At 47.2% G+C, this 15,010-nt stretch overlaps 1 protein-coding gene across 2 annotated transcripts in view; it reads right to left on the bottom strand.

The window, feature by feature from the left end:
- LOC138566947 (zinc finger protein 91-like) overlaps positions 1-15,010 on the bottom strand; it is a 1,189,804-nt gene that overhangs the window by 185,222 nt on the left and 989,572 nt on the right. For both annotated transcript variants that reach the window (XM_069644717.1, XM_069644718.1), the window contains one exon: positions 7,077-7,166. In XM_069644717.1, the coding sequence (XP_069500818.1) occupies positions 7,077-7,166 (90 nt within the window). The remainder of the gene's footprint in view (positions 1-7,076; positions 7,167-15,010) is intronic.

The raw sequence follows: 15,010 nt of genomic DNA, 5'->3' as shown, positions 1-15,010 counted from the left end.
TTATTTGGTACAAAAATAAAGAGAAACCCTATCTTGCCCTATATCTATGAGGGGTTTCCCTGCCTCAACTAAAGTGCTAATAGGTTGGTCAGGATTTCTTAGTAACTTAAAGAGTTCACTTGCATGTGTCAAAATGTCCCCATCTCTGTCCCATACACTTATAACTGAACTAATAAGTTGCATCCAAGTTATTGGTCCAAGTGAATGACTCCTCCTGGACTGGTTGGCACAATTTTGGTTGCAAGTTTGTCACCATTCTGGTTGTTGTACTTCGTAAACAAAAGGATTGCAGATCCTCTAACACACTGCATCGGAACGTTCACCATTTTGTTATCACAGGGGAATGACTCCCTTCCCATGGATCATTGGTTTGATCCTCTTTGTGGGGTCAACCGCCAGAATAACTCGCTTCTCTTGGTCTTCTTTGGCTGTTGCTCTCACAGTTCACAACACCAGGGGGAATGTCTCACTTCACCTGGCCTTCCTCAGGCTTTATCTCACAGTTCACAACATCAGGGGGGAATGTCTCACTTCACCTGGCCTTCCTCAGGCTTTATCTCACCGTTCAAAACACCAGGGGAAGTGTCTCCTTTCCCCTGGCTTCTTGTACACTTAGTTTCACAGTTCAACCCTCTACTGGTTTGTTCTGGCAGACCAGGTTCACTCCCCTGACAGGTACTGCCCCGGGGAAGGTCTCTTATACTGGTCTTCCTTGGTAGGTGCGGGCCCCAAACCCGTATCTCTTTACTATGTGGAATTGGCAGCCCTGGGTTGCTTCCCTTCCAGTTACTGCCACAAAGATGATTTGCGTTATGTTTCGGTTCTTGGGTGCTCGACCCTTCCCTAGTATGAGGGAGACTCAACCAATTCTAACTGGGTTTGTTTGCAGATCCCAGACCCTTCCCTGGTTACAGTGGTATCTCGGTTCCCACTGGAATGAGGGATTTCATCCCTGAGGCTATGCTTGGCGCTCTACTTCACCCAGCCGGGTCTTCCGCGCTTTCCATTACCTGCTTTCCAAACTGGATGCATCACCAGGGCTCGTGGTTCTTCTCGCCAGCCTCTCCGGTTCCCTTCTACTCCGATGGGCTTTCTCCTTGAGCTCTGCTGCTTCGCCGTCGTCTCACCCTCTCGCTCCCTGCTCAGGAACAGCACCTGTTTAGACCCGGAGGTCCACTTTCTAACAGGCGTGCCTCCTGCCCGTTCCTCTGCTGCCTCTGCGACGTCTAGCCTTCTTGCTTCCTTCACCCGGTTTGAATCTCCCAGGTAGCTGGTGCAGACTCCTGACTTCCGAATAAAGAAGACCCAGAGTTCTTCTTCAGTTTCCTTGTTATAGGGCTTGTCCTGCCGTTGCATAACATCAGACCTTGTTGTTAGTGGCTTTGTGGTACTCCTCATGCCTCTCTTGAGCCACCTTCTCTCAGTTTTGGCAGTTTTCCAGGCACTGCAGTAATACCTGGGTCTACTATTAGCATGTGTTAACTCTTCAGGTGTGCAGAGGTACATGGAAGTGTTGGGTAAGGCACGGGGACTACATAGTAGGGAGTTGTGTAAGTGTTCGGTGTTGTACTGCGCTCTCCCTACATGGTCGTCCTTGTCCCTAGAGGGGGAATCTCTCCCCATGAGATCCTCCCACTCCACTGACTACCACCCCCAGAGGAAGTATCAGGTAGTGGCCTCACCTCCCTGACCTCATGGGAAAGGGCTCCCCCTCAAGGAGAAGTGACGACATGTAAGGATTCATCACAATGCTCCAATGGTCAAGCACTCTAGTTCAAGAATCACTGTCATTTTTTCCCTACGGAAAAAGCTTTCCTAAGAGAACATCCCACCCAAGACTCCTTTTTTGAGGGGTCAGTTTGCAATATAAATGGCTGGGTGAAATCTGGAATCACTAGCAAGGAAGGCTTGCATAAATCATTATTCAGAGTGTGAAATGCTCTTAATTCAGCCTGATTCTAAGTCAGTATGGCAAGGTAGCCCTCTGTTAAATTGTCTGTAGTGGGCCCCAGTACGGTGAAATCCTTCATAATATATCCATGAAAGTAACCTAGCAGGCATAAGAATGCGCGTAGCTCTTTCTTTGTAGTAGGGGTAGTGTTTTTTGGACTGCAGCTACCTTCTCAGTCTGTGGTACTAGAATTCCCAACACGGAATCCAAGGTATTTCACAGGACAATGGTTGAGGTAACATGGTGCTGGGTTGGTCATCAGCCTGGTCTTTTTCAATGCCTGACTTACCAGGTATATGAGGGACAAAATGGTCTTCCCAAGCATAGTCAACGACTGCTCGGGCAAGAAAGGCACATAACAGATCCTGCACAGGTATCTGTTTCCTGACCACCACTCATTCCAGCATGCAACATATGGAGAGATGTGGGTTAATCTGAAAAAGTCCAAGACAAAAAAACAAGTCAAGGACAAATACCATGGTAACAACTGTGACACAGCAAAGACAGGGATAAGAGAATGTGCTGGGGCACTCACAACTTCCCTGTGATTGAGTGATTTATTTAATATTGCCCTGTGTGGATGCTAAGAAACAAATAGTTAGTATATGATTGTACCTAGGCACTGCATCCTTATAAACTGGGCCCTAAGCGGAATTTGCTTCACCCTGCTTCCCTCTCACTGTGCACCCTTAGAAACTCCCTCTTGTCTTGGTTCCCTGTCCTGATGGGTATTCATCTAACCAGTCATCCCGACCATTGAAAATAAACTGTGTAGAGGCAACCTTACATATCTTGTGAGGGTACGACGTCCTTTCATCGCCTGCATGTTCATCCCAAGGTATTTTAACGTGCACATTCCATCGAATGTGCTCATCAAATTTTTTAGGGGGGGGGGGGAGACAGGTAAGGGTTTGGGCGGGTAGGCAATAACAAAAATAAGTGTGGGAGGGGGGGGTTCAGCCCCCCCCCAAAAAATAATACAATAAAATATTATGGAATATTCACATTAAAATGACAGGGGATGAAATTACAGGCGATGAAATGACATGGAACCCTTGTGAGATGCCCTGATTATACAGCAAGTAAATTCATGCTAGGATATTACATTTACAGAAAGTGTTTCCTTTCCCCTTGCCAGAGTAATACCTCACAGCAAGGATCTACTCTCCCTTGCCATGGCATTATCTTACTAACAAGTATTAACTTACCTTTTGCTGGCGTATATTCTTACCAGCAAGTATTTCATTCTCCACTGCAAGGAACATATTTTACCAAAAAGTATTTCCTCTCTATGACCTATTACCTTGAAATTAGCAGCAAATAGCACCCGCCCCTTCCCCAGAGTCATTGCTAGGGTGTGGTATTCTCACCCTTTTAGCCAAACCTCTCTTTCTTCGCCATGGTTCCTTTACCGACCTTGGGAATAGTGCTCTGCAGGTCTTGATGCTTCTCTACTTCGCCTACTACATGAGATTTGCTGGCTCTGTAAGACAGCTCATGAGGTTTCCTCCCTCATTTCTTTGGCATTCCCCAGACCTTTCTACAAACTATTGTTTGTCAGTCTGTATCTGGTGTTTGTCAGGGTGCAGGATGTAGGCCACAACAGACTCTTACCACTTTCTCATTCTTGGGGGCTGGACTCCCTTGTTTTCTGGATCGGTCTCTGCTCCTGTTTGGTATATTGCACCCAGCAGGCTGTTAGCTCCTCCTCTACTCTCTGTGCGGGTCTGGTCTCTGTGTTCTGGGATATTACAAGAGGAGGCTCTTAGCTCCTTCTCTCTTTGGTTCTGGGTCTCTGATAGTCTCTGGTATAGACACCAGCAGACCCATAGCTCCTCCTTTGGTGGCACTTTGGTCTGTGACCCTGCCTGAGACATGGTGGGATTCCTACAGGGTGGCCGATTTCCTTTTATCACTGATATTCTTAATTTATGCCCTAGTATTGTTCGCCAAATCCTGCTTGCCTACAGGTTCCTCAAGCGTAGGTTTTCAACCTCAGCTCATCAGCTGACTCCACTTCTTTCGCCTTCTCTCAAATACAGCAAATCAGCCTTCCCCTTCAGGCGGCTGAGTGTTTAAAAACCCTCCATGACATTTTTAAGTCAGGAGGAAGTAATATCACCGTCCCAGAGCTCTGTGGTTCTGGGAGTCTATCTTACTGTGGCTCTCCATCGGGGCACCATGCTATTCCTTCCTTTGGAGTCTGGGTTTGCTGGCCACTGGCGTCTGTGAAAAGGTATTGGCGAGGTGGGTCAGAGATTGTCCTAATGCTGATGCAAGCACTCACCGTTCACTTGCCTTCTCCCCAGGTTCCCTACAGTGTAGCGAGGAGCCACACATAGGACTTCCAAAACAGCCCAATCAGGTAAACCAGGAGGCTTCCTCCAAACAAGGGGCAGGGAAAGGTGGGCAAGGCAGCATTGGGCCAAAAGAGGGCTCCCCCCAATTTACAAAACTGACATAGCACAAGCAAGTGATATGGAAGTTACATACCTTCTCCCTTCCACTCCAACCCCTGGGAACACAGGAGGACGTTATACGCATTCTGGGTCCTATAGCTCTAGTGGACTGTGTAGACAGCAGGACTCCCTCCTTCCCAAAGTTGCACAAATAAAGGGCCACACGTAAAGAGAGGGTCTGACAGTGTGAGTCAGTCACACCTGTAGCTACCGGTGGGCCGCAAAACTGTTTAATAACCTTTCAGTACACATCTTTGTTATGCATTTACAATTCTGTTAATGTCAATATAGCTTGTATGTGAATTATGTTATATTTATGGGATATGCTTTACTTTTCACACATGGTTATTTATGAGAGTTTCGTTTTTCCTCTGATATTTATGTGTCAACTTCAGCACCACCCATGTACCTATCTATAAAGAAATGAGGCTATTTGCCCACAATTGTAATACTATGAGCCAGGATGAAGTTGCAAGGTCATATTGTTTAAGTCAAGAATCTTTCATAAACTTTTCATACAAAAGACAGTTAACCCTTCCAGTCCACGGACATTGTCAAAAATTGTATCTGCAGGTAGATGGGGCTGTGTGGATGGAGAGATGGTTTGGGGAAATGTCACCCACTAATACACACCCCATTTAGGATAAATATATACATTGTAAATTCACTGATGCGGTTTATTACTAATCAGCATGTTTACATCAATAATGTATGATTAGCAAATGGTAGACTTAAGCTGCATAGTATACACTTGATGTGATGACTTATACCACAGGGTACATCCAGTTGCTGGTGAACTTTCACAGTGGCTCCCACTGTGGATTAAAGGGGTATTCTGTTCTTTTGGTATGACCATAAATGGCTAATATGGCTTTAGCCCCCGCTGTGTGGGGCGGACATTGCCTTTAACGGACCACCAGCCCGAGCCCAGGTTGGCCAGAGCGAAGGAAGGGCCTCTGCAAGGGCCAATAAAGGCCATGTCCTCCCCACACACCCCCACAGCGGGGATGAAAGCCATTCATACCCCAGGGTTTATCTGGGATACGAATGGTGTCTTATTTTCTCAGGGGATTGCCTGCGCAAGTGACGCACATCTCCCGAGAAGGAAAATACTAAAAAAGAACAAGATGGCCAATGCCATAGGGAAAAGGGACTATTTCTATTCTGGTGGCCGAGAGCAGGAGGAGCGTCAGGATGGGAGCACGATGCTCCGGTCCAGTAGTTAAGTGGGAAGGGAGAGAGTGGATGGAGAAGGGGATTGTTTTCTTTTGGGGGGTTTGGGAGGTGAGGAGAGGCAAGAGAGAGGGGCACCCTGTTGCCTCCCCACATTCAAAGAAATGAAAAAAAGAAATAGTACCACCCGGGGAAGGGCCTCAGCTGGCTAGAGACAGCGTCCAAAGAATGTGTATTCTCGCACGTTGCTCCAGCCACCTGACTGGCTCAGCACCGTCCCCAGGGTGCAAAATCCACATCATTAACTATTATGAGAACAATGTCCTGCTGTTGTGATTTTAAATAGATGCTGCATGTAGGGACAGCTGGTACAGCATATGGTTCCCCGTAGAATCCTAAGAAGGCTTCTACCAACCAGTAGAACCCTGGTCCCTCTTTCATGCGTGGTCCCCTTTATCCCCCATTAGTGTGGTTTGGATCAGTCTCCCCTCTGAGTAAGTTGTTTATCCCTGCTTGATGACTGGTTTCCCCAGGGGCAGGATTTCTTCGCTGAAGTTCCCTCAGCAGATTTAACTTCTTTCCCTTTCCATGTTGATTATAGCTAATCATCCTGTCCGTCCTGGCATGCAAGGAAAAACAGGGTGCATGTTGTTCCTGGGCCACAATATTCTGTGTTTCCCTTGTAGCCACACAGTATCTGTCACCCATGAGGCCTCATTTGGGATTCAGAGTGAAAGGGTCAGGAAATCAGACTAACATTTTTTTTTTAAAACACAGTGATCTTGTGACAGAGTGGCAAGGTGGGATGTTTGGTCTTACAGATATTAATCGGGGGAACCGTGGGCTATTCAAAGAACACTCGGGTGCGATAACGGAAAGAAAGGACTGAGGAGCAGGCAGCCAGAGGCTTCATAAGGGGCAGAGTCTCAAGCTGACATATTTCTATGTTTACTTTAATAGGCCTCTAGATGGACCCATTCACACCTTGTGATCAAACCCTAGCTTTTTTTGCTGCATCACTGATCAAGGAGGATGCTCACTTCCCAGATTTTCCTCTCCCATCCATATATGAGCGCACAGGTTAGATCGTTATTGCACCGCAACCTGCCCATGTTAAAAAAAGATCTCACTCACGCTTTCTCTTCATTAAGTGAAGCAAGATAGCAGCACCTCTTCCCCCCTGCTCTGTACCCAGAAGCAAGACTTCTTTGATTTCTACCAGGGATGGAAACACAGTGATTACATTATAGGACCTTTGCGCGGTATCCATGACTGTAAAATCATGATATTGTGGCAATCTGATCAATCCTTGTGCATAGGATCACAACTAGAAGTCTAAATTAGCGAGGGGGTAGATCCTGTCATTTGGGACCTCACAGTTTGAGACCAATCATGTCAATGTGGAATATGCATGGGCCATTATGCAGGATTCAGACTACAGAGAAAGGAGACATTTGCAGTCCGAAAAAGGGCTCCAACAATGACCAACTCACCTATGGTGTGCCCCCCTGCCATGCTTCCAGGTTGCAAACGTATTCCTGATGGCTTTGATAGAGAATACACAGATGTGATAATCGGGTCAGCTGCAAAAACAACAAAAGAAGACAAATGAATGGCAGTCATTTGTAATACAAAATACTAATTTGACAATTGGGATCAAAGCATTATCCATATCGTACATGTAAAGATCAAATGCACCAGATGTCACTATTTAGATGAAGAGTATATGCCAGATTCATGCTGCGAAATCTAATCTACAGTAGCCTGCAAGATAGATGAATAATAAGGTAGATTGTAAGTATAAATATACTAATATTTAATGCATTCAATAAGAGTTAATATTTCTGTAAACCTAAAACATATCTAATGGTCTTTACTTTTGTTTTTTACAAAGATATCTGGAGACCATTCAACTTCACCTCGTTTTCGCTGTGCCTAGACGATTTGGGTTCATAGGTAAAGGGAAATGTGTATTTTATAATTCTGCCAAAGGTATGTTAAAGGGCAGTTGTAGCAGTGGTTATGTTGTTGTACACTGAAGACTGCCAGGCAGGTTTCCTAAATTGCTCAAATAACATGCGTTATGTGCAGGAATTCTGTTCACGGTACAGAGGCTTACTATTATACAATCTCCATTTACTTGCACAGCAGTAAGAACATTTTACAAACAGCTAAAGCTCTATCCTGGTTCCTTTTGATTGTATTTCTTTATTTTGTCCACACTACTGATGCCGGAAGGCTACTGCAATTCATTTAGCACAATTTCTCAAATTCACGGCATGTTATTACTGAACTTCCTTCATGTGAAGGAGACTGCACATGCAATGAACTGCTTATGTTGTGCTCTGTTAAGTGACGGATGAAAGAGACATGAAGCACAGGCCATGTAGATCAATCTGTTCTGCAGAAAGACTTTAATTTAAGTTTTCTCCCTCTGACCCGTGTGTTCTGCAAAGCATATACCCATTCCACACCCATAAACATTCCTCATGGATTCCCCAGTGGTATTCTTATAATGGTTTTAATCTTGAAAAGAATGCTGCATACTGTATATTATGTGCCATCATGCCTCTTAAATGCATATTCATGGTGAAGGTGTGCACCCTTACCCCGCCATATATGTATTTATAGAAACAAACTTTGTTCAAACGCTGTCCAACTCTCACTCATACAGATTTCATTCAAATACTGTAAGGGAGACATTCATTTTGCAAATCTTACCCTCTCTGCACCACTGCTGGAATCACTAGGATTCTCTCCATTGACTTTGAATCCGAGCAAGGATTTTTTTTAATCTCACACACCTCCTGCATTTACCTTTGTTCTGGAAACACTGTACCCTTTAAGGTTCCAGTGTGGTGAGACCTCTTCCCTTAGTTTTGTGTCTCATACTTTTCTACGGCCGCACCACCCACCTTATGGGTATAGCGGCTATGGATACCTATGGTCCCTTTTGCAATGTAGTGCTTGGGTGACTGGTGAGTCCTTTGACCTACCAGCACAGGAGTGGTCATCTCCCTTTTATGATCTTTGTATTTTACGATTTGCAGCACAAGCCATCTACCATGGTGTGCTGTGGGGACACTTCCCTATGCTGTAGTAGAAAGTGTGAGAAATCTGAGGGCGTTCTCACATGTAACCCGCTTAAGACCCCCTCCCCCACGGTCCCCACCGCTTCCAGGTAACCAAGAGAAGGGCAAGACTGCCAGATTCTGACCCCGGGAGTGAGGCTGCAAAGGGGTACTTTCGGATGGAGGGTCTTTGAAGGACAGAAGCGGGATGCCCAAAGATGAGATCTGGCATTCCCCTTTTCCAAATCCCGATCCATCCTACCTCGCATCTACTATCATAGGATATGGTCACACATGTCCTACCCTACGCCGATGACCTTCCGTCGAACACTCACACTCGGAGGAAAGCAAGGGAATGTAAAACCCCTCTTTCTATAAACGTTCTTTTAAATATCATAAACTACTACAAGACCCAAACATTTCCTTCCTAGTTAAACCACATTTACTGAGGGTACCAGAGTAAAAGAACTAGAACCACCTTTTTATCATAAGACACACAATCTTCTCCCCCCGCTCCCCGAAGTATCACTCAAGTACTGTGACGAAGAAGAGGAAATCAAGAGGAGTAGAGATTTCCTATGAGAAACACCACTATGGTACTGGGACGAAAAAGATGCAGATAACGAGAGCCTTTATTTTTTCAGATGAGGGGGAAGGTTTCTTGATTTCAAATTTGAGCAATTGCAATGAACGCCTGCAGTTGAAAAAACTCCTTATACGCACAGACCTACATGGGTCCATTATGATAGAATACCTCCGGACTGTAAATCTACCCCAAGGGTTAATCGTTGGTAATGAGTCGCAGTTGTTTTTGGATAATAACATTTTTATTATCCGATGGAGTTACATAGCGAACAGGTTTGGCCGTGACTGGGTGATGCTTATCGATACAGCAAGATAAGAACAAGTTATTTACCAACTGGTAATTTTCTTTCGACTGGATGTTCCTCCAACGTATTCCACATCTTTTACATGTAATGTCCACAGCTGTGCACTTCAGAAACTTTTTCAGCAAAGGGCGTCCTGCGTCGATGACTTTGGGTCGATGTCCCTCGAAGGCCTCGTCGCGGGCGACGTCACCGGATGTTATAAATAAGACGCACGGTGCCCGTAGACTCAGTTTAAGTTTTTTTCCCTCAGAACGTGTGGCACCAGTCTCATGCCTGCTTGACTGCACATAGCCTTGCAGAAACGGAAGCTGCAATCGCATACGAAATTCTCCAGTGGGGAAGGCTGGGAGGGCGATGTGGCATACGTTGGAGGAACATGAAGTCAGAAGAACGCTACCAGTTGGTAAGTAACTTGTTCTTCGAATGGATTGTGTCCTCCAACATATTCCACATCTTTGACAGACTCCCAAAGCAGTACCATGAAATGGAGAATGGAAAAGAATTTAGAGTACCCAATCAGATTGCGGAATAAAAAACTGCCGTCCCAAAGGCCACATCCTGACCATAGATCGTATCCAGGGAGTAATGTTTAACAAAGGTGTGGAGCGAAGCCCATATAGCAGCCTCACAAATATTCCTAATAGCAACACCCCGCTGGAGGGCGGTGGAAGTAGCCACGCCCCTAGAGGAATGAGCTTGCAACCCTTCAGGAGCGTCCTTACCCGCCAATCGGTAACACTCCATAATAGTGATAACCACCTGGACAAGGTCTGTTTGGTAACAGCCTGGCCCAATCAGTGTCCAGCATATCCTACAAAGAGTTGATCATCCACTCTGACCCTGGATATCCTAGAAATGTAAAAGCTCGGAGCTCTTCTAGGATCTAACCAATGGAGTCGCAATGGAGGAGGAGGAGGATAGAAAGATGGAAGAACCACCTTCTGACTCAAATGAAATTCAGATACTACCTTAGGTAGAAAGAAAGGATGTACTCGCAGTACAACCCTGTCCTTGTGAAACACAGTAATGGGTGGTTTAGAGGAAAGTGCCTGCAATTCACTCACACTACGAGCGAAAGTAACCGCAACCAAGAACACAGTCTTGAAGGACAGTAACCTCAAAGAGCAAGAGTGCAAAGGTTCAAACGGAGCACCCATGAGAAATTTCAAAACCAAATATAAATCCCAAACCGGCATCTAGAAAGGGGACGGCGGGAACAGATTAGTCAATCCTTTAAGAAATTGAAAAATCAAAGGAATCTTAAAGTAAGAACATTCTTCAGGCGAGCGCTTAAATATAGACAGCGCCGCCATGGAACCATTAATGGTATCCACTTGAAGGCCCCTGTGGGCCAAAGAAAGCAAGAAAGACAAAACCATAGGAATGGAACACTGAAAAGGATCAACATTTTGTCCTCTGCCCCAATCGCAGAACTTACGGCAACGGTACAGGGATTTTGTTGCTGGCCTTCTGGGCGAAACAACACCTCCATCACATAATTCGGGAGGTCGCAATCCTTATATGTCAACCTTTCAGATACCAAGCGTGAAGTCTCGCGAGAGAAGATCCTCTCGGTAGGGAAGACGGCATGGAGGGCAGATGGACATTTCTAGAAGGTCCGGGTACCACGCTCTCCTGGCCCAATCCGGAGCAATGAGGATCATGTGGGAACCAAACCTCTGTAACCTCCTTAACACCAGAGGAATGACAGGGACTGGAGGAAACGCATACAGCAGTGGGAATGACCATTCCACTACGAATGCGTCTCCTAAGGCTCCTCTTGGAGGAAATTTCCTCGAGCAGAATCTCTCACACTTCCGGTTGGCACTGGTGGCGATGAGATCCACTTGTGGGGTTCGCCAAAAGGGGAAGATCTCCAGAAGGACTTCCTGAGCCAACTCGCACGCGTGAGAGATCGTGCTTTGCCTGCTCAGAGCGTCCTCCGCCGCATTTTCATCTCCGGCCAGATGAACTGCAGAGAGCGAAATACCTTGCTGGATTGCCCAGAACCAGAGCTGCATTGCCTCTCTGCATAACGGGAGTGACCCTAACCCCCCCCTTTTTTGTTGAGGTAATGCATGGCCACTGTGTTGTCTGTCATGATCAGGACGGTTACCAGTAATTTGGTCGAAAACCAAATGATCGAAGTAAAATGGTCGAAAAAAAAAGGTTGATTTTTTTATTTTTGGGGGGGGGGGGGGGGGGGTTCACCCCCCAAACGCCCTTTTTCTTTATTAAAAATATTTTTTAAGCAACCAAAACTAAAAAAAATATATATATAAATAAATAAATAAAAAAATGCAACCTTTTTTTTTTCGACAATTTTGATTCGATCAAATGGTCATTCGATCTTTTATTTTCGACCATTTGACCGGACACCAATCAGGGCACTCTTCCCCCGCAACAGATGGCAGAAAGCCTTCGGGCTAGCTTGATGGCCCTCAGCTCAACAGGTTGATGTTGAGTTTGGACTCAGACGGAGACCAACGACCGGTGGTGGTCAAGTCGTTGGCATGAGCACCCCATCCTGTAAGGGAAGCATCCGTCTCTACAGTCACCTCCGGCCATGGTTGCCAAAACGGTTCCCCCTTCATCAGGTTTCCTTCGTTGGCCCACCACAGAAGATCCAGGGAGACTGAGATTGGAATCTGAACTGGATCAGACATCTTGCCTGAGAACTGCAACCTTTGCATCTTGAGGACTCATTGCAGGGATCTCATCCTCAGCCTGGCCTCTAGCACCAGAAAAATGCAGGATGCCATGAGGCCGAGCAACCTTAAGAATTCGAAAGCTGGGAGACTCTGGGCATGTTGAAACATGTCCACCGTCTGCACAATGTGATGAGCCTTTACCTTGGGAGGCAAGCACTTCCCTAAGGTCGTGTCCAACACAGCCCTGATGTACTGGAGCTGTTGGGAAGGTGTCAGATGCGATTTCTTGAAATTGAGGGAGAAGTCCAGCCTGTGGAGGGAGCGGCAGGTGAGACCGAGGTGATCCAATGCTTGCTCGGGAGAACGCGCACAGATCAGCCAGTCGTCCAGGTAGGGGTAGACGTGAATCCCCCCTCGCCTCAGGTACGCTGCCACCACCACCACCATTAGCTTGGTGAAGACCCTCGGGCAGAGGTCAATCCGAGTGGCAGGACCCGAAACTGAAAGTGTGAGTTGCCAGCCGCAAGCCTCAGGTACTGTCTGTGCTTGGGATAAATCGGCACATGAAAGTAAGCAGCCTGTAGGTCTAGAGACTCCAACCAATCCTGAAGTTGAAGGGCCTGTAGAACTTGAAAGAGTGACCATCGTGAACTTGGCCTTCCTGAGAAGTTTGTTCAACCAACGCAAGTCCAGGATGGGTCTCAATCCCCCCATCTTTCTTTGGGATCAAAAAATAAAGTGAATACCATCCCCTGTTACTCTCTGCTACAGGCACCAGTTCTATAGCACCTTTCTCTAGCAGGCTCAAGATTTCGTGCACAAGGAGTGGATCCGGAAGCTTAAAAGAGAGATTCCCTGGTGGATTGTCGTGAGGCCATATTAGAAAGGGAAGGTAGTAGCCATGGGCTCTTGTATCCAGAACCCATGCATCCGAAGTAATGGCTTGCCATTCTTCCAGATGCTGAGACAGTCTGCCCCCAACTGGCGAACCATGTGACATGGCCTCATGAATGTTTTGGAGCAGCTCCGGCAGCGCCTGAAGGCAAAGAGGAAGCTGCCTGAGCGGCTTTGGCACCTCTATTTCCCCAACCACCACAGGCACTTTTTTTACGCTGACCCCTTTGACTGGCAGCTCCTCTCGTCCCACCAAAGGAGGAGTAGTAACAAAAAGAGCCTCCCCTCCACTGCTGTCCCCTTGGACGAAAAGGCGGAGGTTGACTAACAGCTGCACTTAAAGATTTTGCCGCAGCTTTTGAGGTCTGCAACCTCTCGAGGCTCTCGTCAGCCTTGCTGCCAACCAAATGCGCACCATCAAAGGGCATGTTCAAAAGACGGGCTTGCACATCCGGAGCAAAACCCGACTTCCGCAACCATGCAAATCTGCGTATAACGGTGCTCGCAGCCATGGACCAGCTAACACTGTCGGCTGTGTCAAACCCGACTGAAGGGATTCACATATGGCATCCTCGCCATCTTGCACGAGAGCAAGGAACACATCCCTTTCTTCCCCCTCGGGAATATGCTCAGCCGCAAGAGAAACAGTTCCACAGAGTGTGAAAATCTTGCCAAGGCACAAGTGGAGTTGGCGGATTTCAGCGCCATACTCCCCGCAGAAAACACCTTGCGTGCCCAACCGTCGAAGCGTTTGTCGTCCCCATCAGGAGGGATGGTAGGGTACGCCGCCTGAACCACCAAACTCTCTGGAGTGGGGGGAGATCAAAGGTAGCTGGAGTTTCTACTGGAAGGAGGGTATTTTTTAGTTAACTATTCGTTAACAGCCGGAAGAGATTCCGGGGCCTGCTAAGCAGCCGCCACCCTTTTCTGCAAGGTTAAATGAAAAGGCAACACCAGGTCAGAGGACGGACCTTGATCCAAAATGTCAGTTAAGTCATCCTGAATAAAAGCTTCAGGAGGACTGGACCAACCAAGGTATTCAGTTACTCTAGCCATAAGTCTCCTGCATGACGACTCAGCATGAGCCCCAGGCTCAGGCCTGCCAAATTCCACCTCAGACAAAGTGTTCAGGCCACTAGCGTCATGAAGAGATTGTCTCAAGTCTTCCAACTGGCTATCACCTGAAAAGACAGGAGCCACATCAGGCTCAACCTGGTCAAGATCTAAACCTGACCGCCGCTCCTCCTCATAGATGTCATCCAGAGGGAGGTAAAAGTCCTGTCTCGGAACAGCCGAGGGTCTGGTGTCCATAACAGGCCTTACAGACTTGCGAGTAGCCTTCCTTGGAGGATCCACAGTACCAGGGATCTCCAACAGTAAATTTCCGCCAAAAAACCACAAAGGTGTCGGCGTCTACATCGACAAGGGCGCTGATGGCGCCGAGGGCTGATACAAAGGCAAAGCTTCGACGTCCGTATACGACGGACATAGCGCCAATGCCGACTTTGAGCCCTTAGAAGGTTTCTGCGGTCGAGGACCAAGACTTGGAAGCACATCTCTTGCGACCATCCTGAGCCTTGTCCGGATGGGATCTGGAAGGTCCCTGATGAGGATTGCGCCGAGGATCTGAGCCCGAAGGTGTAAGAGCCACGGATCGAGACCATTCCTTGCCGGCTTTGTGAGAAGGCGCAGACGGAACTGTGCCCTGCGATTGAAAAATGCCAACATCTGCTCCCTGAAGGCAGCCCATTCCTCCGGAGTCGAGGACTTAGTTGGACAAGCCACTTTCCTCACGGCTCCAACCTCCGAGGACGACGGGAAGGCGACCGGGGACGGCGCTTCCTAGAATGTCGAGACGAGGACGACAAATGGCGGGAACCACTCCAGGACCTAGACCCCCGGGACTCCTTCCGATGCAGAG

Source organism: Ambystoma mexicanum, chromosome 2p (assembly GCF_040938575.1).
Source record: "Ambystoma mexicanum isolate Mex_15411 chromosome 2p, UKY_AmexF1_1, whole genome shotgun sequence".
Classification (NCBI taxonomy): Eukaryota; Metazoa; Chordata; class Amphibia; order Caudata; family Ambystomatidae; genus Ambystoma; species Ambystoma mexicanum.
The sequence above is the reverse complement of the archived record's forward strand: the minus strand, read 5'-3'. Positions and strand labels throughout refer to the sequence as shown.